The sequence below is a fragment of the Sus scrofa genome, chromosome 8 (genome assembly GCF_054392235.1).
Source record: "Sus scrofa isolate SSC_HxYL_T2T_F1_AM1 chromosome 8, Sscrofa_HxYL_maternal_Yorkshire_Landrace_v2.0, whole genome shotgun sequence".
NCBI lineage: Eukaryota > Metazoa > Chordata > Mammalia > Artiodactyla > Suidae > Sus > Sus scrofa.
Window position 1 is genome coordinate 83,772,957 of NC_139390.1, and position 21,608 is coordinate 83,794,564.

Here is a 21,608-nt window from a genome sequence, read left to right on the forward strand (position 1 = left end):
TGCAGGTTCGATCCCTGGCCTCGCTCAGTTGGGTTAAGGATCTGGCGTTGCTGTGAGCTGTGGTGTAGGTCAAAGACCCGGCTAGGATCCCACGTTGCTGTGGCTGTGGTGTAGGCGGGCAGCTGCAGCTCCGATTGAACCCCTAGCCTGGAAACCTCCATATGCTGTGGATGCGGCCCTAAAAAAGACAAAAAAAAAAAAAAAAAAAAAAAAAAAAAAAAGTGACTTAGAATTGTTAAGAGAATACCCAGGAAGCCGTGTGCTGCTCACACAGCCTGCTGCAGTACCCAAAACTACTGGGCCTAAGAGTAAGAAGTTTTCATGCACTGTCTTTTCTGGAGAGAAAGGCAGAGTCAGTCCCACCCCCTCCCCCCGCATCGCTCCACAAGTTTCATTTACAAACCAGCTAAGGCTGCCTGAGACTGGAATCGGGCGGGATCGTGATTTTATAAGAAATGATAAGGTTTGGTTTTGTTTTAAAAACAAACTCCATTTTCACCAAAGATCTGGCTTCTTGGTCATCAAACCTCACAGAAAGCACTGGATGATCTTTGCAGACGATTTTAAATCAAGGGCTTACTTAAAGGGGGGCGGGGAAGGGGAGTGGGCAGCAGGATGAAGATCAATCACCAACAGTATTCTGTCATATGGACTGACAGTTCCCAGAGAAAATTGCCACCGCTGAGGGGAGGGTGACATGGGTGAAGGGGGTCGACTGAAGGAAACTCAGCTTTTGGGGAACATACTATAGTGTGTACAGAAGTCAAAATAGAATAATGTACCTGTGAAACTTACAAACCTGTGTTCCCTCAATTAACAACAAAAAAGCGCTTGATCTTTACAATGGTAACTGTCGTCCAGTTGCACAACTGCCTGTGGTCTTCAATGCCCACTTCTGAAATCCCCAAAATCAGACAGTTAACAACTGCTGATAGTCAAAACAAAACAAAACAAAAAAAAACAACACAGCTCAGATATCTTACTTCTTGGAACCTGACTGAATATTTGAAATATATGTTTATATAACACCCTAAGAAATTCACAAAGTATGCCTCTACTTGTACATGGGCCTCCGTGCAATACAATTTTAAATATATTTTTACATGAGTGTGGTTCTCTGGTTGCTCTTCAGGGGGAAATCTCATTCAAGTGCATGAAGTGGCACCATAGTTGGTGAAGCCCCTGCCCTCTGTCATTGGAATCCACCCACCTGCAGTATGGGAAGGGACCTGCTGGAAAACTGGCTCCCCAGGTGGGCCTGGACCAGCTCTACCTGGTCAGGCCCAAACCATGTGCACTGTTGCTTGAGGAGGAGGCTGGCTGGTTGGCTGGTTCCAGGGGGAGGAAAGGAATGAGCTGCAGAGCTCAGCATGCTGCCTGGCACACAACCAGTCTTTAGTCCAAGTTCATTAAGTTTATACAATGAAATGAACGCACAGCCTCTTATGGGGGCCCCCAACCACTAGTCTGGGAGTCAGGGTCTAGGAAGGGGCTCCTTGCCTTTGTCTAGGCTTACGCATCAAGGCGAACTTCTGTGCCCATCTTTTAAGGTGTACATGGTTTGCAGGGGTGCTGCCATTATTTACACCAAATTAAGGATGCTTTCGCTGAGCTTCCCCCTCTCCCCTTTTTGTAACTATTGCTAATTTGGAGGAAGGCTGTGAATTTTCTTAAACACCCTCCTGGAGCTTTGAGTTGGTTGATTCAAGACATGGCCAGGGGCCTACAATCTAGATTGTATTTTTCATGTCTGTTGAACTTAGCCGCATCATTTCAGAGATTGAATTTAGCCGCATCATTTCAGAGATTTAGAGATAAATGGGGACTATTTTAAAAAACACGACAAATCTGTCTAGAAGTGTAATTTACCCAGTACCAAAAGCAACATGGAAATGGCTGCCATTCCTCTTGAGCAGATTTTAGACAAATGCATTCATGGATTATTTGGGCAGACAGCAGGACCCTCATTCCATTGAAATCCTGTCTCACTGCCTCCCTTAGTCAAACAGCCTAGCAAAAATCACTTCCCTAATATCGTCAACACCAAATTCTTTTAAAATATCTGCCAGGCAAGATATAGGTGGGCCTTTTCAGACTTGTCCCAAGAAAAAGCTGACATGCCAAGAAGCATAGCCTCAGCTCCACGAAATTCACAGTCTGGACTAAGAGCTCCCATCGCCCTGGTCAGGTTCTGAAATGAGTCAATCTTAGGTCCCCCAAAGATGCCTGAATGCGTGTAGAAGGCATGCAGGCAGATGGTCTTGGCAGCCCTGTTACTTGGGTGGTCACAGTGAGTCGGGCTCCTGTGCTGTGGGACAGGAAGAAAATTCACAGGGAGGGGCTGTCCAGCTAAATCAGGTCCCGTCTTAGGATTCCAAATGCAGAGGCCCAAGAACTTTGTCCCTGTCCTTAGAGAAAACCTCCACAAAAATCTTTGACCGAAGCCCTGTGTTCCCAGTTCACAAGCTATGAAGATAAACTGTCCTCCACGAAACCGACGGCCCAGTAAATGCCTGAACACAGAGACGATTTACTGAGGCAAAATTATCCTGAAAACAATTCCTAGTCTTCCGAGACCTCTTTCTAAAGCATTAGGTTTATGATGGTCATTCAGAATGCGAAAAAAAAAAAAAATCAACTCCATTTTCTTAAAATGTTTCCTCCACGATGCAGTTGAAGAATGGAGTATAAACTAGCGTGATGGTGCTGTTTTAAGCTGTTATGGATGATGGAGAATTAGCGTTGCGTGATTTACAGACGGATGGTTGAAGCGAGAGGGGGCCGAGAATAAATTCTTTATGACTTAAAGCCTTGTGGCCTCAGGTACAGAGGCCTGCTGGTCCAGGAAGAGCTAATACTGCAAGGCTGGCAGAGACGCGCAGCAAAACCACAAATTACCCCAGCCCGGCCAGTGCCTCCAAGGAGCACAAGCAGTAATAACTGTCCTGCAATAAAGTGTTCCATAAAAATGGCAGAGCATGCCAGTCGTGCCAGTAAATGCAGGGCTGGTAATTAGCAATTACACTGACCTGCCCCTGGGGACAATCACCATCACCCTGATGACGTGTCCCACCCCTGCCAGGGTGCTCACCAACAGGACAGCAGCCCATACCAATCCACGTGCAGAACCAGCTGCCTACCCACAACCTGGAGCCTCAACACATCTGGAAACCCACCTGCCCTGACCATGGCAACCAAGCCAATTCAGAGACACCAAAAATGATTTTCAACTCTGAGGCCCACAGCTGCCCAAACTGAACAGGCAATGCTCACATTCACATATCCTGTTTCTAGGATCTGCTCACAAAAGGATGCTCTCCTGACAACACACCGGGCTCAAAGTCAACAGCTACATCAGCCTAAATAAAAGCCACTTGCTGAGAAGAAGATACCCCACAACCCGCTGAACTGAATACACCTTCTTCATGTGATGGAGGCAAGAACTCCAACCCCAGCACGTCAGAGTTCTTTTTCCAAAGTACTACTAAGTAAAATGGGGACCATTTTGTAATTCCTCTAAATGCCAGGGAAAGGAAGTCTCTATTAATAAAACCACATTTCTGATGGGTTACTCCAGCGTTTCCTTTTCCTGTCTGGGAAACTAATTTACCCTGTGAAATTGTATTTTGGACTAACCTCAACCTGGAATCTGTTGAAAACTTTAAAAACCTGTACTTGGCCATCTCCAAAAATCAATCTTAAGTATCCCAGTGCTCTCATACACTTGGAACCGCAAAACACACTCCAGCTGGAACATCACATCGGACCCTGAATTGTGAATCGAGGTGAAGAACAGGATGTTCCAGGATCTTGACTCACCTCCACTGCCCAGGACCATCAGGCTGGACACGACGCCAGCTCACGGGCTGCAGCAGAGCCTGTGTCCATCGTGTCCTCCCGCAAGTGGCTCAGCATCTGACGTGGAAGGCTGTTCATGGAAAAGCACCCACACACCTGGACGTTTTGAAGGTGGAGTTCCCGTCGTGCAGTGGAAGCAAATCTGACTAGTATCCATGAGGATGCAGGTTCGATCCCTGGCCGCGATCAGGATCTTACATTGCCGTGAGCTGTGGTGAAGGTTGCAGGTACAGCTCAGATCCCATGTTTCTGTGGCCGTGGTGTAGGCTGGCAGCTATAGCTCCGATTCGACCCCTAGCCTGGGAACCTCCAACATGCTGCGGGTGCGGCAAAAAATAAAAAAATAAAATATGCCAAGTATTGTTAAAATTGTCTCCCAAGCTCATTGTAAAACAGATTTCTAAGGGTGTCTCCTGTCATTTGGTGACTAGGGTATTTGACTTCTAGTTCATTACGGTGATTTTTCCCACCAAGGACCACCCATCATCACCCACTTGCTGAGCAGTATCTTCCTGCCTGCCTGGGTCAGTGTTCATTCTGCCAAAGCCCCCAAGATGTGCTCTTCTCCTATTTTAGCTTCAGGTTTCTGCTTTCTTCCCTCTGGCATGTCCCTGCCACCCCCCAAACCTCTAGGGGTTCACCAGAGCGCCAGTTCCCTGTGTACTTCCAGGTCAGTTTTCTGACCTCATGTTGAAAAGCCCAGGACGCAGTCCTCTAGAGGAGGGCTGCAGTGGACTCACAAAGCTGACCAGCATCCAGCTCCAGGTGGAAAGGGTTCTGTGTTGATCGGCTGCCAGCATTCCTCTGCGGGAGTGAACCTGCCTCCCGCCCCAGACGCTGGTCATCTCCTTCCTCCTTTAAATCAGATATACTTCAGTACCAACTTTAAAAGATACTCTTCCCCTTAGGCTGCCTTCCACAAAGGGGGCTATGGTGTCTATAATACAGCAACACAGACTCGAGAAGAACTGACACCGTCACCAGATAATGGAGAGAAGTGTAAATCAGACAAGAAAGCTAAAGAATACAGCTTCCAGACGCAACTTTAGCATCTGATATACCTGGTGAGTCCAAACCGGAAGGTGAATACTTGTGCAAAACAAAGGTGGAGGACTCTAAATTACAGCTGAACTCCATCCTTCTGTGCTCTGAGCCACCTGCTCTTCAGAGCGACATATGCAGATATGGGCGGGCACTGGGAAGCAAAGGCAGGCCGGTCTGCCGTGCCACAGCCAGGCGAGCCATCTTTCAAGACAGACCAACTTGAAGTCCAAGTTGTCCAGTGAATTGGGCTCTTTGGTTTCCCACTTACACTTGGATACACTGAGAGGCCACCTCCTGAGAGCCACCAGGCCCCGCCTGGACCTCCTGGGGCTTTTATTCGAGGGGCTGGGGGGCTGCTCCTCTCCCAGAGCTGCCTCAGGATCCCTGAAACACAAAAGGCAGCCTCCGGTCTGCAGCATCTCAGCTGCGCTGCTCTCTCCCACCCGCCTTCTGTACCCGGGGCCTGATGAAAACCAGACCAGCGCTCCCGAGGCACAACTACCAGCCCTGTGGCCCAGGTGGTCTCAGCGAGACACCCACAGAGAGAACAGGGAGAGCTGGGTTTCCAGTTTCCCTCCAGACAGCGAGGCTTTTCCTGCTTATGTGCTTCTCACCTGTCCGCAGCAGAGGGGAGCGGAATCCAACATCCATAAATACCAGTTGCTGATGGGTCTCGTTTTTTTAGCCCCCTCAGTTATTTTGCATGTCCCTCCACCACCCTCGTGGTTTAAGGAGACCATGGCTCTAAGTGTAATTAGAGCGCAGAGGTGCTCATACATCGTGCTGGGGGAACCTTCTGATGAAGTCTGTTCCTCAGAAGGCAGCGAGCCCCCAGCAGGCCCCCGGCTTGCAGGGCTCCCTGTGACGTGTTTGGCTTAACAGCCCAGTTCCCAAAGTGGCTGTACAGTTCCTCTTTCTCTACAAATTGCAACATAGTAGAAAAAACAATTTTAAATAATTACCAGTGTTTGCACAGATTGTATTTAGTTTACCTTTATCCTCCCCACCCCTCCACACACACACACACACACACACACACACCCCAAACCATGAAATAGTTCCACAAATGAATCATTTTGTTCTTCATAAAATACTTAAAAAAATAACAATGGTTGTCATCTTATATGATACCATGCTTTTCTTCATCAGGGTGATCAAAGTCCTAAAAACCAAAGTAACAGTTTGCATAGGTATGTTTCATCTTGTGCAAATCTTACTAAAATAAGGCTGTTTTCAGTGTTTAGGTAGCGATATACTGAGTAAAGAAAGCTCTGCATTCCAAATTCTCTCCAGTGACATCCCACTTGCCAGGCAGAGTGCTGAGACCAGTGGATCTGCCCGCACCATAAGGCAACACGTGTCTGGCAGAATAGCCGTCTTGGAAGTAAAATGCAAAGGGATGGATGATATGTGTTTACGTGGCGAAGGCAAGAGGGGCGCCACCCATGTTCTTCCCTTTTATAAAACGGAATCCCAGATGCAGGTTGCAGGGGCAGATGTGCAATCTCCACGTGCTGAAGGGCCCGCCTTCTGACCCAGGCACCTCCAGAAATCACTGACCCCCCAGTATTCGCTTGCTGTGATCCCAGCTACCAGCCGAGGGATGACTCAAAGGGACGGAAGAATAAGGACCAAAAACTCAGGAAAAAGGAAGCCAAGAAAGCCTGGCCAGGGGAGCAACCGGCTGCTGAGACCTACGTTCTCAGGGACACACGGTGGAAAGACCCGGCTGGAGAGAGGGGAGGTGCCCAGAAAACCTCCTTCCCCACCAATCAAGTATCGGCAGGAAATCTCAAAATAGAGATTTCTGTAAGCAGCTTTGCCTTTAACATTCAGTCAGGACACTAAAACCTTAAAAACAAAACAAAACAAAACAAAAACCTCTATTAAAAACAACAACTACAACAAAGCTAACAGCAGGAGTCGTCCAGGTCGCCCAGGACCTTGCAGCAGAGGATAGAGTGTTCCTGGGCCAAGGCAGCGAGCTCCTTCAGGAACTCGGGGAAGAGGGCGGCGGCCAGCATGGTGTTCCTCACTGGCCCAGGCAGGCTGGGGGGTGCCCCTGCCAGCTTGGCTCTGTGTGTCAGGAAGGGCTGAAGCACTCTTGGGGGGCCATCCAAAAAGTTCTTGCCACTTGCTGTCCTGGAGGCATCCTGAACAGGATCTGAAAGCAGAAAGAAGACGGCATTGTGACCCTCCAGAGGCCTATCCGTCCGGCTGCGAGTGAAGTGTGAGTGGCGGGGGGCAGGGGTGTTGGCGGAGACTGTCTCGTTCAGGTTCAGTTCCCGCACCGACTGGACTCCCCAGCCCACCCCTGATTCCACTCAGAGGCACACAGATCGGCCCAGCAGATCCAATCCAGCACTGGGCATGTGACATGAGGGGTTTTTCCCAAGGCCTGTGTGAGGAACTTCATGCAGAAATTCTGGCAATACAGTTTATCACGAATCCTCCAGGCCCAGGACATGGCCGGGGGGAGGGGCGGGGGGGCTGCTCCTGCCTCTGCATCAGCCAAGTGCAGACAGCTCACCTCAGTGCCTCCCCGTGTGGGGTGGCCATCTGTCCTCTGCCAGCCAAGCCCCGAGCACACGGCCTCAGGGTGCCAGCGTCGAGGACCCCAGCGCCTCCAGGCCGGGACTCCCAGCCTTTGTGGAGGATACAATGGAAGAAGCCTTTTAAAGCTTGGAAATGATGGAGAGGGACCTGGGCACTGGGCACTTCCTGCAGCCGTGAGCATCTAGGGAAGTGGCCAGATGACTTCAGTCAAGGAAAGTTTCCAGGGCTTGCCGTCGTCTCAGGTTCAATAACGTAGATGGAAGATGATATGAACCAGACTTTAATATATGCAAGTAATTTGCATTTTCCTAGCAAATCAGTCCTACCAATTAAAATGGTTCAACTTTCCTGACTGTTTAATTCCTGAACATCTCCAGCCTTCATACTGATGGAAATTATTTATGCCTTCTCTGCCCCCAACTCAAACAGACTCATTACTCCATATAAATCATGATATTCAAGCTCTCCATTACTTTGGCTGCTTTTTAGGATTCAGTCCCATTTTTTACCACTCTTCTCAGGGTGTCGCTTAACTACAGTACTAAAAATTCTTGACATTTATAGCACTTTCTCACATCTCACTACTATAGTCTTCAGTGTAAAAAAATGTCCTCCACTTTACTGCTTTAAATATCCTTTTAGATTAAAGCTGATCACAGTTCTTGCCATAAAGAACTGGAAACTTGCTGAGAATCTGCTGCTACCTTGTAGCAGAAATTCACAATATGTCTTGACAAAGGAGTGAGGACCTAAGTGTTGATGTCCCCAAGGACACTGCCAGCCCCGGGGGACCTCACCTGAGCGCCCCCACCCCAGCCCTCCAGCACTGCAGCTTTCCAAAGGGCCCAGCAAGGCTCCCCAAGGACACCAGCCTGGAGATCAAGGGGAAGGGGCACTAGCCCCAGACCAAGACCTGCATCTGCGCCCCTAGACCCTCAGCAGGCCTAAGAGGAACCAGCAGAATGGTTAAGAGCCCAGCCTCTGCCACTCACTGGCTGAGTGACCTCAGACAAGTTGCTTTCCCTCTCTGTACATTCATGTCCTCCTGTGTCAAAAGCTCACGGCTGTAAAGATTAAACCAGTCAATAGGTCCAAAAGGACCTCTTGGTAAGTGTCAGCCATCACGTCCCCATCAATACAGTCACCAGGGACTTTATAAAACCATTTCCACTTCCTGTCCGGAAGAGACCCCCTGTCCTAGCCTCCCACTCATTTTATTTACCAAAGGGGACCCGCAAGGCCCTTCCACCTTACACTGCGGTGTGTGTTCTCTTCTACTTGACCTTGGGGTTTCTGAGGGCGGAGCCCCACCCGAAGTGTCCCCAGCACACTTCCTCATTCAGAGCGGCAGCCGAGGGACACCTGAGTCATTGAGGGAAGGAACGGACTGCAGCAGGGCCACTGGCCCCTGCCTCCCTGGTTCATGTCCTCATCCCCATCTTTCTCTTTCACAGTCACTTCTCTTCTCCCCCTGAAGGGCTTTGGTGGCGCATTTTATCTAGCTTGATCCAGGAATGTAAAAAGTGTCACGGCCAAGGCTCATCTACCTGGCTTGAATCCAAGCCTCTAAACCATCTTCACTAACGAAGGCAGGAGCGCACCCAGCAAAGGGGACGAGACCAGCAGGCAAGTCCTGGCGGTGGTTCTGGCCCGTCGGCACGGGGCCGGCCCCTCTGTGAGTCAGACTCAAATCCCCGTGTGGCAGCCATCATATGAGGCCTCAGTTTCCTTTTCCACGTAATGGGGGAGAGGGCCTTCCTACCCCCTCCCAGGACTGGAGGCCCGTGAAAGGACCCTGGAAATAAGTAAATACATCCTCTGTGGTTTGGAAGGTATTTGAGAGGAAGATGAAGTCTGGCACGGGGCTGCGCCTCAGAGACCCATGGGCTCATGGTCTCGAGAGTGACCATGTGATGGGGGACAAAGTCCGCCCAGACTCCGACTTCTGTGTGCAGCGTGAGTGAGGAGGCTTCTTTTCCACCAGGGCAGCAGGAGGCCGAGGGAATTGGGGGGAGGAGTGGGTGGCTTCGACCTGAGGAAAGGGCCCAAAGAGAAGAGGCGGGGGGCCAGGAATCCAAGTCAACGTCAGAGCAGGACTGGTTTCCTGAAACGTGACCCTGGCTCTGAAAAGGCACACAAGAGGGTTTTCAAGATGACTGCTGGGAAGACTCGAGAAGCTCAGGGAGGAGTGGGACCCCCCCCCGCCCGCCCGCCCCACCTCAGCTGTCGGCCGCATCAGACAAGGCGAGCAGCACACAGACCTCGGATGCCCTGGATTCTAATCGTTCTCTGCTCTGAGTTCCAGTGAGAGTGAGGCTCCCACTTTCACCTCAATCCAGGCAACCAGGTCAAACCTGCTTTCTGAGTCAGCTTAGTTCAAGAGGACGTGAGCCTTTCTCGTTCTGCGAGTTTAGATGTTTTAAAAGTCAGCGGGGAGGGTGTCACTTTGCTAACCTGAAAGAAGTTGGGAGGTTAATCTGAAAAACTCCATCAAAGGGAAGTCTTCATTGCTTATCCACTCCAAATGCAATAGTTTGCATCTCCTAACCCCAAACTCCCGGTCCATCCACTGCCTCTCCGTCCCCACAGGGAACTTATATCTAATCACTTGCAATGGCACATGATGGAGGATAATGTGAAAAAAGAACGTGTGTGTGTGTGTGTGTGTGTGTGTCTGTCTGTCTGTCTATGTGTGTGTGTGTGTGTATGGCTGGGTCACTTTGCTATATAGCAGAAATTGACAAGACACTGTAAATCAATTATAATAAAAAATAAAAATGTATTTTTTAAAAAAGGAAGTCCTCTCTCCCGAGAGCAGCTTCCCACAAGTGCACGTGGCCTGAGTGTCACAGACCTTAGGACTCACCCACCACAGCTGCCTGACAGCCTTATGCGATGGGAACAAGATCTCCTGGGCACATGGCTGGCAGCCCAGCCCTCAGATGGTCTGAAGCCAGGACAGTGTACAATGCCAGTGACTCCCACCACCCCCACCCTAACCTGAACATGTGCACCCTCGGCTCTGTGAACGAGGCACCTGGGCTTCGTGTTCCTGGCTGACCACCCCGGGCCTCTAATTTCAGCTTCCTTCCCTGAAAGTGAAGCTGACACTACCCTTCTTGCCCACTGCACAGTGCTGTCTGAAAACTAAACTTGTCCAGAAAAGCACATCACCAACTGCAAAACAGAAGTAAAGACCAATCCTGGAAGTGCAGTGTGAGGCTCAAGTTGCCCTCTGTCTGGAAGGCTACAAAAATGCCCATAATCCCTTGCAGCTCTTCGCCGCAAGAGGTGGGGCTTGCCCATTCTTGAATCTGGGCTGACCCATGGGTTGGGCTAACAGAACACCACAGAATCGACCTTGCGGGGTTCCAAGCTGGAGCCTCAAGGGACTGTGTGTGCTTCTGCCCTCGCTCTCGCCACACTATAGCCATGAAGTTGACAGGCCAGGGCTAACCTGCTGGATGATGAGAGGCACAGACCCCGCCAGTCCCATCACCCTGGCCAGCAGCCACCTACCAGAGCGAGCTATCCCAGATGCCCAGCCACCTGCCCAAGTCAGTCCTGCCACACCCACTCAGACCATTAGATCTCCTGGAAAACCACGCAGACTCACGCACACTGGCAATGGCTTGGTTTTGCGCCCCTGAGCTTCTGTAGTGGTTTGCTATACACAAAGCTAATGGATGCATTGTCCCTCCTGGCATCGGTGCCCCTTGCTCAGGAGGGACAGACCCAACAGGCCGCCTGTCCACGGCCTAGAGAGGCCACCTGGGGCTCGCAGGCTGCCTTCCCACAGGTGTGGGGCATCTCTCCCTCCAAGTATGGCCCACCTGCAGGGTCGGTGCTTGCAGCTGCCCCTTCACTTCCCTGGTGGCAAAGACCCCCCTTTCTTTCTGAGTCAGCCTTGCAGTGCCCTAATGCCCTTCACCTACAGCCAGAAAGGACTCAAGAGATGGAAGACAGACACTTCACTTAAGAGTCAAGGAACACGAGGCCCAGTGGGGCAAAACGACCAAGATCAAATAGTTACACAGCGGCAAGGTCAAGCCTTCAGCGGGCTGGCATCTTCTCAGCTTCCCTCAGAGGTTTCACAGTGCCCTGAGTTACACTTCTGGCTCTCAGGCCAAATCTTGATTCCCATCACAGGCTTTAGCCCAGCTCTCTCTACTGTTCACCTGCCACAAAGAAGCCTGGTGTGGCCTGGGGGAGAAAAGCAAAAGCCAGGGCAAGATGGGCCATTCCCTGGTCTGCACCTACCCAGGGGGAAGCCACAGCTCAGAAGACAGTTGTCAAATCCATGCAACCTGAGCCAGGCAGCCCCGCCCCCAGGCCGCCTCCTGCTGCAGCCTCGCCCTTATCTGTTCCCCACCCCCCAAACACGCCTTTAGAGCCAATGAAAAGGCTCGCTCAGGTGGTTTGAGGGGCACATTAACCTTACTTCTCCGGGTCCCAGAAAGGATTTTACCTTCCAGAGCCCTAAAGCACATTTATTTGGGGCCCGCGAGTCTCTGACAACATAATAAAGAGAATGAATGCCCTCCTTGGGTAGGACTGGCCAAAAAATGGCTCAGTGTGCAGACATAATACTTCTTTTCTGGCCCGCTTGTGCTCTGTTATTTATTTCAGCCTGGCAACACCCCACACATCATTCCTTCCCGAACTACTTTCACTTAGGAAAACAAATGCCCCACTGGACCCTCCCAAACCAGGCCAGGTGAGGGCAGGGCAGACCTTCCTTTTGGTTTGAAGACACTCAAAGGAGGCTCCTCCCTGTTGGGTAAGAGCAAAAAAAAATTTTTTTTTCTTTTTCTTTTTTTTGGCTGCACTCTTGGCATGCAGAAGTTCTAGGCCAGGGATCTAACGCACCCCGCAGCAGAGACCCAAGCCACAGAAGTGACAACGCTGGGTCCTTAAGCTGTTGAGCCACCAGGGAACTCTACAGGAATCTATTTAGATGTTTTAGGGTTCAGGAATTGGTGTAGCACCCACTATCCTAAGTCCGGAAGCTGGGGAGCAAGGAGCGGATTTGGGGGGGCACCCGGGGAAGGACCCCAGCTGACCTTTGGTGGGTGCCTCGGGGCTTGGGTCAGACAGGTCCACGCGGAAGAGCAGGTACTGCTGCGCTTGGATGAGGAGGCCCGCGAAGTCTCTCTCCATGGAGGCAAACTGCTCAATCTTGTTTTTCACAGACGCGAGGACCTGTCAAAGTCAGCACTCTTGACGTTAGCGCTTCACTGCCGAGCTCCAGCCTACCTTATCCGTACATCTGTCAGGCCCAGCCCGGGCTGCAGGATGATGGGTTTTTAACTGCCAGGGTGTTCTGGGGAAGGTCCCCTAGAAACATCAGGCTAGACGAGGCTTCGCAGTTTGTCCAGAATAATCGACACAACCAGCGGAACAGGAAGGGGAGGAGAGCAAGGGAATGAGAACTGACTGAGGGGTTATGGAAAGCCCACCAGGCGGGGCGGGGTGGGGGGCGGGATGCAGCGCATCAGCCCCGCAGCGGGGCGCACGCGCATGCGCGGACCGGCATACCTGGTAGAGGGAGCGCACGCTGGGCTGGAAGACCATGTTGGTGTTGAGCAGGAACGAGCGCAGGAGGGGCTGCGGGTAGCTGGCCAGCTGCGTGATGATGCCGATAAGCAGCAAGTTCACGTGCAGCGAGTTCTCCAGCATGTTCTCCAGCTTGGACAGCACCACACTGATGAAGGGCCCTGGAGAAGGACACGAGGCTTCAGGTTCCCCTGGGCACGCGGGCCGCCTCGCCAGACGACCCACCACGTGCAGATCAGACTCAGAAACGCCGCAGACACGGCTGGGCGGTCTCCGGCCTCAAAACCAAACCACGAAACCAACCACAGCCACAGAAAGCAAGCAGATACCTGGGCGTGGGGGCTACTATTTTTGACCCTGTGGGCGGTCTTAATACTTTGAAAATTATCCTAAACCTTGGGGGGAACAATTTTCACTTTAAAATCAAAAGATACTTTTCCATGCTATTTCTGTATCTGTGGGGGCTGCCAGTGCTCAAAAACAGGCCATTCATCCTATGATGCTGCTGTGCTGGAGGGCTTCTGCAAACATGAGAGGCCATCAGAAGTTTTAGTAACAAAAAACCTTTGTATTGTTCAAGAGTAGGAAACACATATACGAACTCTGTTTACCAGACGTCTACACTGTGGACACCAACTGTCCATCCCCAGCAAAACACCTGAGAAAGACTGTCTTGTCAGTGGCATAACATGGAAAAGCACAGCATGTAAAACCAAAAGAAGATGAGGGGTGAGTGAGGCCTGAGCTGTAACTTTAGAGCCACACTTTATTTTTTCAGAGGAGAGAGAGAGAGGGGGCTGGAGAGAGAGAGAAGGGCCTCATTTGGGGAGCTAGAGTTTCTTTTCTTAAAAAATGAAAATCTCTATGTAAGACTATAAGAGCAGTTCATTAAAAATGTAGGCAAAAAAAAAGAAGCGCTTTGACTAATCTGGGCCACTAGAAAAAGAATATGCTTTCTGTTTGAATTCACTGAAGACAGGGAAAATCAAGAAAATAAATCTGGCATTAATAAACATTACTTGACGATGTTTTCCATTTTCACTGTAACTGTGGTCCATTAGGCAAAATCAATGAGAATTCTCTATTTTCCCTGTGGAGCTATTGATAATGCGCCACTAAATCGTGGCCTATGTATAACAATAGCACATAACCCTTGATGAATAAATATGCCTTATGAAGACAACACCAACATTAATGTGAGTTTAACAAAACCATACTTCATCGCAAGATGCTTCAATCAGAAGCCTCAGTAGTATAAGAGGGTAAACCCTTTGTAAGAAAGCAGAAGGTGGAATTCCCATTGTGGCTCAGTGGTAATGAACCTGACTGATATCCATGAGGACACGAGTTCGACCCCTGGCCTCCCTCCATGGGTTAAGGATCCAGTGTTGCCATGAGCTGCGGTGTAGGTCACAGACACGGCTTGAATCCTGCATTGCTGTGGCTATGGTGTGGGCCAGCAGCTGTAGCTTCAATTTGACCCCTAGCCTGGGAACCTCCATATGCTGCAGGTGCGGAGGGAGGAAGCAGAAGCTGTCCGTGAGAAATGGAAACATCAAACCTAAGCTTCTAATGCATGCAGGCAAGTAACAGGGCTGTGTGCTGAACACAGAGGATGTCCCTAAAGGGCCTTGGAACTCAGAAGAGACCCTCCCCTGTGTGTCGAGATTAGCCCCAACTGCTCCATCCTAGGGAGGGGACAGAGCTCCTGAGCAACTTTCCATCACACGGGAGGTGAATGAAGAGGGAGCCCCTCTTACAAAACAAGACGGGGAGAGTTGGCCAAACGCACTCAGAAACTCTGGATTGGAACCCCACTTTGAAAGCAACTTGATGGGATTGCATCAAGAACCTCAGAAACATCACCAGGAGCTCTTCTTAATTCTAGCCTTCTAGGGAACCCCACAAGGGGAAGGCTGTCCTCACGCCTCAACCCTGATCCAGGCTTTCCCCATCCCCTCTCGCCTGCTCCTCTGCAGTTCCCAGGGTTCAGCATCTGCTTCCTTCCAGAGGAGCAAAGACAGATGAATCAGTGATACTTGGGTAGGGAGAGCCTCCTATAAAAAAGCATCTCCTGCTGTGGCACAGTGGGTTATGGATCCAGCATTGCCACATCTGTGGTTGCAGGTGGCAGGTGTGGCTTGGATTTGATCCCTGGCCGGGAAACTTACATATGATGCGGTGTAGCCAAAAAAAAAAAAAACAAAAAAACAAAAAAACAAAAAAAAAGACATCTTGGGAGTTCCCTTTGTGGCTCAGTGGCTAATGAACCCAACGACGAACCATGAGGACATGGGTTCGATCCCTGTCCTCACTCAGTGGGTCAAGGATCCGGCATTGCTGTGAGCTGTGGTGTAGGTGGCAGACTCGGCTCAGATCTGGCATTGCTTCGGCTGTGGTGTAGGCTGGCAGCTGCAGCTCCGATTGGACCATTAGCCTGAGAACTTCCACATGCCACACGTGTGGCCCTAAAAAGCAAAAAATTACAAAAATTTTAAAAAAGAGATGTCTCGTTAAGAGAAGCCCTCAGCTTCTCCACCACATTTCCAGACTATACTCAGCCTCATGTGGCCATCCCACAAACAAGAAAGCTGCACTGAGCGGGGACAGGGGACAGCCTGTCACTACAGTAGGGAAGAAAAAACCCACCCTCTGAGAGAAAGTGTCATCGTTATTTCCCTTAAACAATAGAATATTAGGTCAAGGTCAGCAGGCCATCATTATAATCCACTAACAACATTCATTACAGTTTCTTGGACCTGATGAATAAGAAACATATATTAAACCCTTTAAGTTCCTGTTTTATTCAGAGCTGATTTCTAGCACTTAAAACAACCACGACAACAAACCTCCTTAGCAAAAGGCAGTTGCTAGGAGAAACTAGAGAACCACTGAAAACGAGAAAACTCAGCTGCAATTCAGAAAGCCACAGGTGTGTATGGGGGTGAGGCTGCATCTTCCCCCCTTTCTTCTAGGAAGACAGATAAATCCCCCGCCCATAAGATACTGAATTTTCAGGACGGCTGAGTCTGTCCTTCCCCTCTCTCCCCTCAAGCCCGCTTCCCCTGTCCTCGTGTGCCCCAACCCCTGCCCACCCCATGTTCCCCTAACTCGAGAGGGGCTGCCTCGATTCTGTGCCTCGGCCTGGGAACCAGCTCCTGAATGGTGACCTTCACCTCCGCCTCCCCCGCAGCACCACCTGAGGCCAGAGTCTCCTCCTTTCTTGTCTGGACTTCAGTGACAGTTTTTCTATTTTAGCAAAGATTAAAATGGTTTCATGTTGTTTGTTCTTCAAACATAATAGGAGTATACTGGAGGCTGACCTCTGTTAACAGATTTGAGTGTAGCCACCAGAAATGTTTTACGTATAGGATAAGATAATAATTGGAATATAGGAGTTTCCATCATGACTCAGAGGTCTACGAACCCAACTAGCATCCATGAGGACATGGGTTCGATCCCTGGCCTCGCTCAGGGGGTTAAGGATCCGGCATTGCTGTGAGTGTGGTATGGGTCTCATATGCGGCTTAGATCCCCTGTTGCTGTGGCTGTGGTGTAGGCCAGCAGCTACAGCTCTGATTCAACCTCTAGCCTTGGAATCTGCAGGTACAGCTCTAAAAGAGCCAAAAAAAAAAAAAAAAAAAGAAATTTACATTTAAAATATTTATTAATCACTCAATATGTACCAGGCAGTGTTCTAAGCAGTCTTCATGTTTCAGCTTGCTTGAATATTCACAACACCCTACAAAGTATGTTTATTATTTATCCCCATTTAAAGAAGAGGCTGAATGCTAAGTGCACAGTTAGTAAATGGAGTCATAGTTTTAGCTCAGGTCATCTGTTCCCAGTGCTGGGTTTTTTGGGTTTTTTTGTTTTTGTTTTTGTTTTTTGCTTTTTAGGGCCACACCCACGGCATATGGAGGTTCTCAGGCTAGGGGTCCAATCAGCTACAGCCACCCGCCTACACCACGGCCACCACAACGCAGGATCCCAGCCGCATCTGTGACCTACACCACAGCTCACGGCAATGCTGGATCTTTAATCCACTGAGTGAGGCCAGGGATCGAACCTGCATCCTCTTGAACTCTAATCAGACTTGTTTCTGCTGTGCTACGGAGGGAATTCCCAGCGCTGGTACTCTTAACCAGTGCACTGTCTTGCCTCCCAGAGTATGTGTGGTGTGTGTATGTGTGTCTCCTGGTGGTGTTTTTGTTGTTTTTTTTTTTAACAAATGATAAAATGACAACATTGTCTATCTACACTTGCTTTTCCACTGAACAATATATCTGGAGGCCACTTCACCTCAGCACACACAGAGATGAAATTCATTCACAAAATAGTTGCCTCAGGAGTTACATGAGCAAACCAGTCCCCTTCTGGGAGACACTGAGGCTATTTCTAGTCATTTTCTGTTATAAACAACGCTGCAGTGACCATCTTTGTGTATACATCTTGGCACACCCGCATGAGTACAGCTGTGAAAAGGCTTCTAGAAACATCATCACTGGTGCGGTTCTGAATTCTGACGTGTTGACAAGAGGTGTCTTACTTTGCTCGTCCTGGCACCAACCTCTCCCCACTCCAGCACTCTCTCCACACTCTCCCAGGCTGGCCTGGCTAAACACGGATCTGCTGGCATCTCTCACTAGGGCATCTTCTGTTCTTGGCTTGGCCAGACCGGCTTTGCAGGTTCCTCTCTGCCTCCCACCACCCATGCCCTATCTCACACACACACACACACACACACACCCAACTAGGAGCTCTGTCTGGCTCCTTTTTTCCACCTGTTGTTTCCCCTACCTGGACTGTCTTTCTCAACTGCTTTCACCAGAAGCTTCTGGTCACTGTCCCTCCTCTGTGAAGCCTTTCCCACTCCCATGCTGGGCTTCTACAGGGTTACTTGGGACAAATAACATAGTTCCCACCCAGAGAGTACAGTTGTTCTCTCTTGATGTTTCCTCGGAAGTCTGCAAATCCCTTCATTTTTGTGTCCTTAGTATTAGGGCTGCTGAATGCATGAAAAAATAAAATTCATGGAGTTCCCGTCATGGCTAGGCAGTTAAGGAACCCGACTAGTATCCATGAGGACCTGGGTTCGATCCCTGGCCTCACTCAGTGCGTTAAGGATCCAGCACTGCTGTGAGCTGTGGTGTAGGTGGCAGATGTGGTTCGGATCCCACATCGCTGTGGCAGTGATGTAGGCCAGCGGCTATAGCTCCCATTGGACCCCTGGCCTGGGAACCTCCATCCATATGCCAAATGTGCGGCCCTAAAATGACAAATAGACAAAACAAATAAATAAATTTCATTAGGTAAATGAAATGGAAGCCTTTGTGCTGAGAAGTTTATTCATTTCAGCGGCAATCAAAATTGTGTGGGAGTTAAGCCAGCTGCTGCAGAACACAGGCCAAACTTTGGACACTGCAAAGTACACATATGTGTACAAGTGTCAAAGGAGGAAAAAGGTGAGGTCGTAGTTAAAATGACCTGTATGTATCAAAAAACTCAGACTATGTTCTGCTGGTTTTCAGGTGTATCATATTCAAAATATTGATCTTATTTAACAGGTGGTGTATTAGCATTTTTTTTTCCTAAGCCATATTTTGTTTCCTCAGTTTATATACTGCCCAAAGGATGAAGCTCCTTTGTAAGAAAGCTAACATTCTGGAGTTCCTGCTGTGGCACAGTGGGTTAAGAATTTGACTGCAGCAGCTGAGGATCCTGCAGAGGTGCAGGCTTGATCCTCAGCCCAGCACAGTGGGTTAAAGGATCCAGCACTGCTGCAGCTGTAGCATAGGTTGCAGCTGCAGCGCAGATTCAATCCCTGGCCCAGGAACTTCCATATGCTGTGAGTATGGCCATTTTAAAAAAAAATTTAAGGAGTTCCTGTCGTGGCTCAGTGGTTAATGAATCCAACTAGGAACCATGAGGTTGCAGGTTCGCTCCCTGGCCTCGCTCAGTGGGTTAAGGATCTGGCGTTGCCGTGAGCTGTGGTGTAGGTCGCAGACGTGGCTCGGATCTGGCAATGCTGTGGCTCTGGCATAGGCCAGAGGCTACAGCTCCGATTAGACCCCTGGCCTGGGAACGTCCATATGCCGCGAGAGCGGCCCAAAGAAATAGCAAAAAGACAAAAAAAAAAAAAAAAAAAAGCTGACATTCTAAAGAACAATCTTCATTATCAGTGGGTAGTCCTGGTGTCCTGGAGAACCCTGCAGACAAAGTTGAGATTCCTGCTGAGCGAGAGTTAATGGTGCAGAACTTGGGGCGGAGCTAGGTCACTTCTGCTTCCTCGCCTCTCACTGCCCTGCTTCAGGCCTTCAGTCACCCCGTTCTCCTGCCACCTCCCCTCCCCTAGCAACTGGGAAAAGCCAGATTTTCTAATCCTTTTTACTTATGATTGACTGATTGAATTTTAATTAAAACCCATTCACACTGAAATGTTATCTCAAGTTAGAACCTCAAGCCTTTTAATTGTGGAATTAAAAGGTTTCTCCCTGTTTAAATAAATTTTCAGGCATCAGTGGAAACAGATGAATAAATACAGGAAGAGCATAGAAGAGCTCCTTGAGTGGATGTTAAGACTGCCTGGCTGATGTCGTGATTCAGGATGACCCAAGGACTCAGGGGCTTAGTCTCTCCCCACCAAGCAGGCTGGGGAAGGACAAGCTTCAGCTGCCAGGAGCTGCCTGTAATAACAGTAGTGACCCAGCCCACCCCACGCAACCCTAGTATCACATTTGATCACCCCAGGATTAAGACACCAAGGCCACATGGCTGGAAGTGCCAGAGCCAGGATCCCCTACAGGCCTGACGCAAGACCAGTCTGTCCCTGTGAGATGCTGGCTCCTTCAGGATGTCTCCTCTAACTGAACACCACTCAGGGGCCCACCCAGCTGCCCCGAGACAGAGGAATCCTCCTCCTCCTCCTCCTCCTCCTCCTCCTCCTCCTCCTCCTCCTCCTCGCCAGTTCCCTTTGTGCCATGATTTGTGGATTCAGATTTTGTAGGAGCGCAAGAGCCTTCGGGGGCCTCCGCATGCTGCCCCTCCCCCGTCCCCCCAGGTCCTCCACCTGCCTCTTGTCTGTAGAAAAACTTTAGCCAAAGAAATCAATTTAATCAGAGAAATGAGAAAATACGAAGGCAAAGGAAAACAGTCAAGCAAGACAAAATAATAATAGTTTAGCCATTAAACAAAGTCAAGGACCTTCAATTCTTCCTCAAGGGCTACAGATGATATTCTGAGCCAGAACCTGTGAGCTGTTTTGTAGATAATGAAACCCCCACCAGGTCGAAGAGGTTAACTGCAAGATGAGCAGACTGTAGCCATGACATAAGCTGCTCCATCTTGCAGCATTCCAAAAACTGGCCTCAAGAAAATGGGAACAAACTGATCCTGTCATAGAAGATTAACTGTACTTGAAACAATCAAGATGACGCTGATCAGACCACTGCATGACTAATTTCAAGACAGCTATCAGAGCACGTAGCCCTCCCCTCGACTTGCACACCCCTGAAATTCCCCTTTAAAAACTCTTCTCTGATTAGCAGTGGGGAGTTGGCCTTTGGACATGAGTCCAACTTTTCCCCAGGTTGTTGGCCCTCTGAATAAAGCAACCTTTCCTTTCCTACCAACACTTTCCTTTTGAGACCCAGCTTTCGAGCAGCAAGCAAGCAGCCAGACCTGCATTCGGTAACACTTTTCCTTGGCTGATAATTTAATGATAATAATTCTACCATAGTTCCTCACCTCAATCCACTTAACTGATACCCCATCCTATCCATTTGCCTCTTCCATGATCTCTACCTGCTGTTAGAGGTGTATCACCTAAACACACCCTTTCCTCAGTAGAGTGATGATTTTTTGTGGGTTTACTCTGCTTATTTTTGGATGGAGATTTTGTGATTAATTGAAATGAGCTTCCAGGCAAAGGCACAACTAACCCCAATGGCCTCTTCTGTGTGGCTGTGCACACAGCCACACTGATTCAAGAGGTGTTCTGAAAACCTACTGTGTGCTCTGTCCACTGTTTAGGACTAGAGATAGAGCAGAGAACAAGCCAACACCTGTGCCTAATGAAGTACACTTCCAGTGGGGGATGCTAATTTTTTTTTTTTTTTTTGTCTTTTTAGGGCCACACCCCCCACCTATGGAAGTTCCCAGGCTAGGGATCAAATTGCAGCTGCAGCTGCAGGCCTACACCACAGCCACAGCAACACCAGATCCAAGCTGCATCTGTGACCTACACTACAGCTCATGGCAACACCAGACCCTTAACCCACTGAGCAAGGCCAGGGATGGACCCCACATCCACATGGATACTGGTTGGGTTCTTAACTTGCTGAGCCACAATCGGAACTCCAGGAAACTAATTTTTTTTTTTAAATACGCATAAAGCAAACTGTAGCCCACCTGATCCTTGTGGCAGAGCTTCCTTGCCTGCCCGCTTGCACCTCTCACAAGCGTCCTAACCTATTAAATCTATTTCTTGCCTATCAAAAAAAATAAAAAATAAAAAAATAAAAATACACATAAAGACAAATGCTAAGAAGGAGAATTAACTGGACTAAAAGAAATAAGGGTATTAATAAAACTGG

At 49.4% G+C, this 21,608-nt stretch overlaps 2 protein-coding genes across 8 annotated transcripts in view; one reads left to right on the top strand and one right to left on the bottom strand.

The window, feature by feature from the left end:
• Nucleotides 1-21,608, top strand: part of GATB (glutamyl-tRNA amidotransferase subunit B) — a 685,553-nt gene that overhangs the window by 100,629 nt on the left and 563,316 nt on the right. The gene's annotated exons all lie outside the window — the stretch shown is intronic.
• Nucleotides 5,861-21,608, bottom strand: part of FHIP1A (FHF complex subunit HOOK interacting protein 1A) — a 299,876-nt gene continuing 284,128 nt past the window's right edge. For all 7 annotated transcript variants that reach the window (XM_021101513.2, XM_084972705.1, XM_021101517.2 and 4 more), the window contains 3 exons: nucleotides 12,997-13,175; nucleotides 12,522-12,660; nucleotides 5,861-7,066 (listed from right to left, as the gene is read on the bottom strand). In XM_021101513.2, the coding sequence (XP_020957172.1) occupies nucleotides 6,813-7,066; nucleotides 12,522-12,660; nucleotides 12,997-13,175 (572 nt within the window). In that variant the 3' untranslated portion in view covers nucleotides 5,861-6,812. The remainder of the gene's footprint in view (nucleotides 7,067-12,521; nucleotides 12,661-12,996; nucleotides 13,176-21,608) is intronic.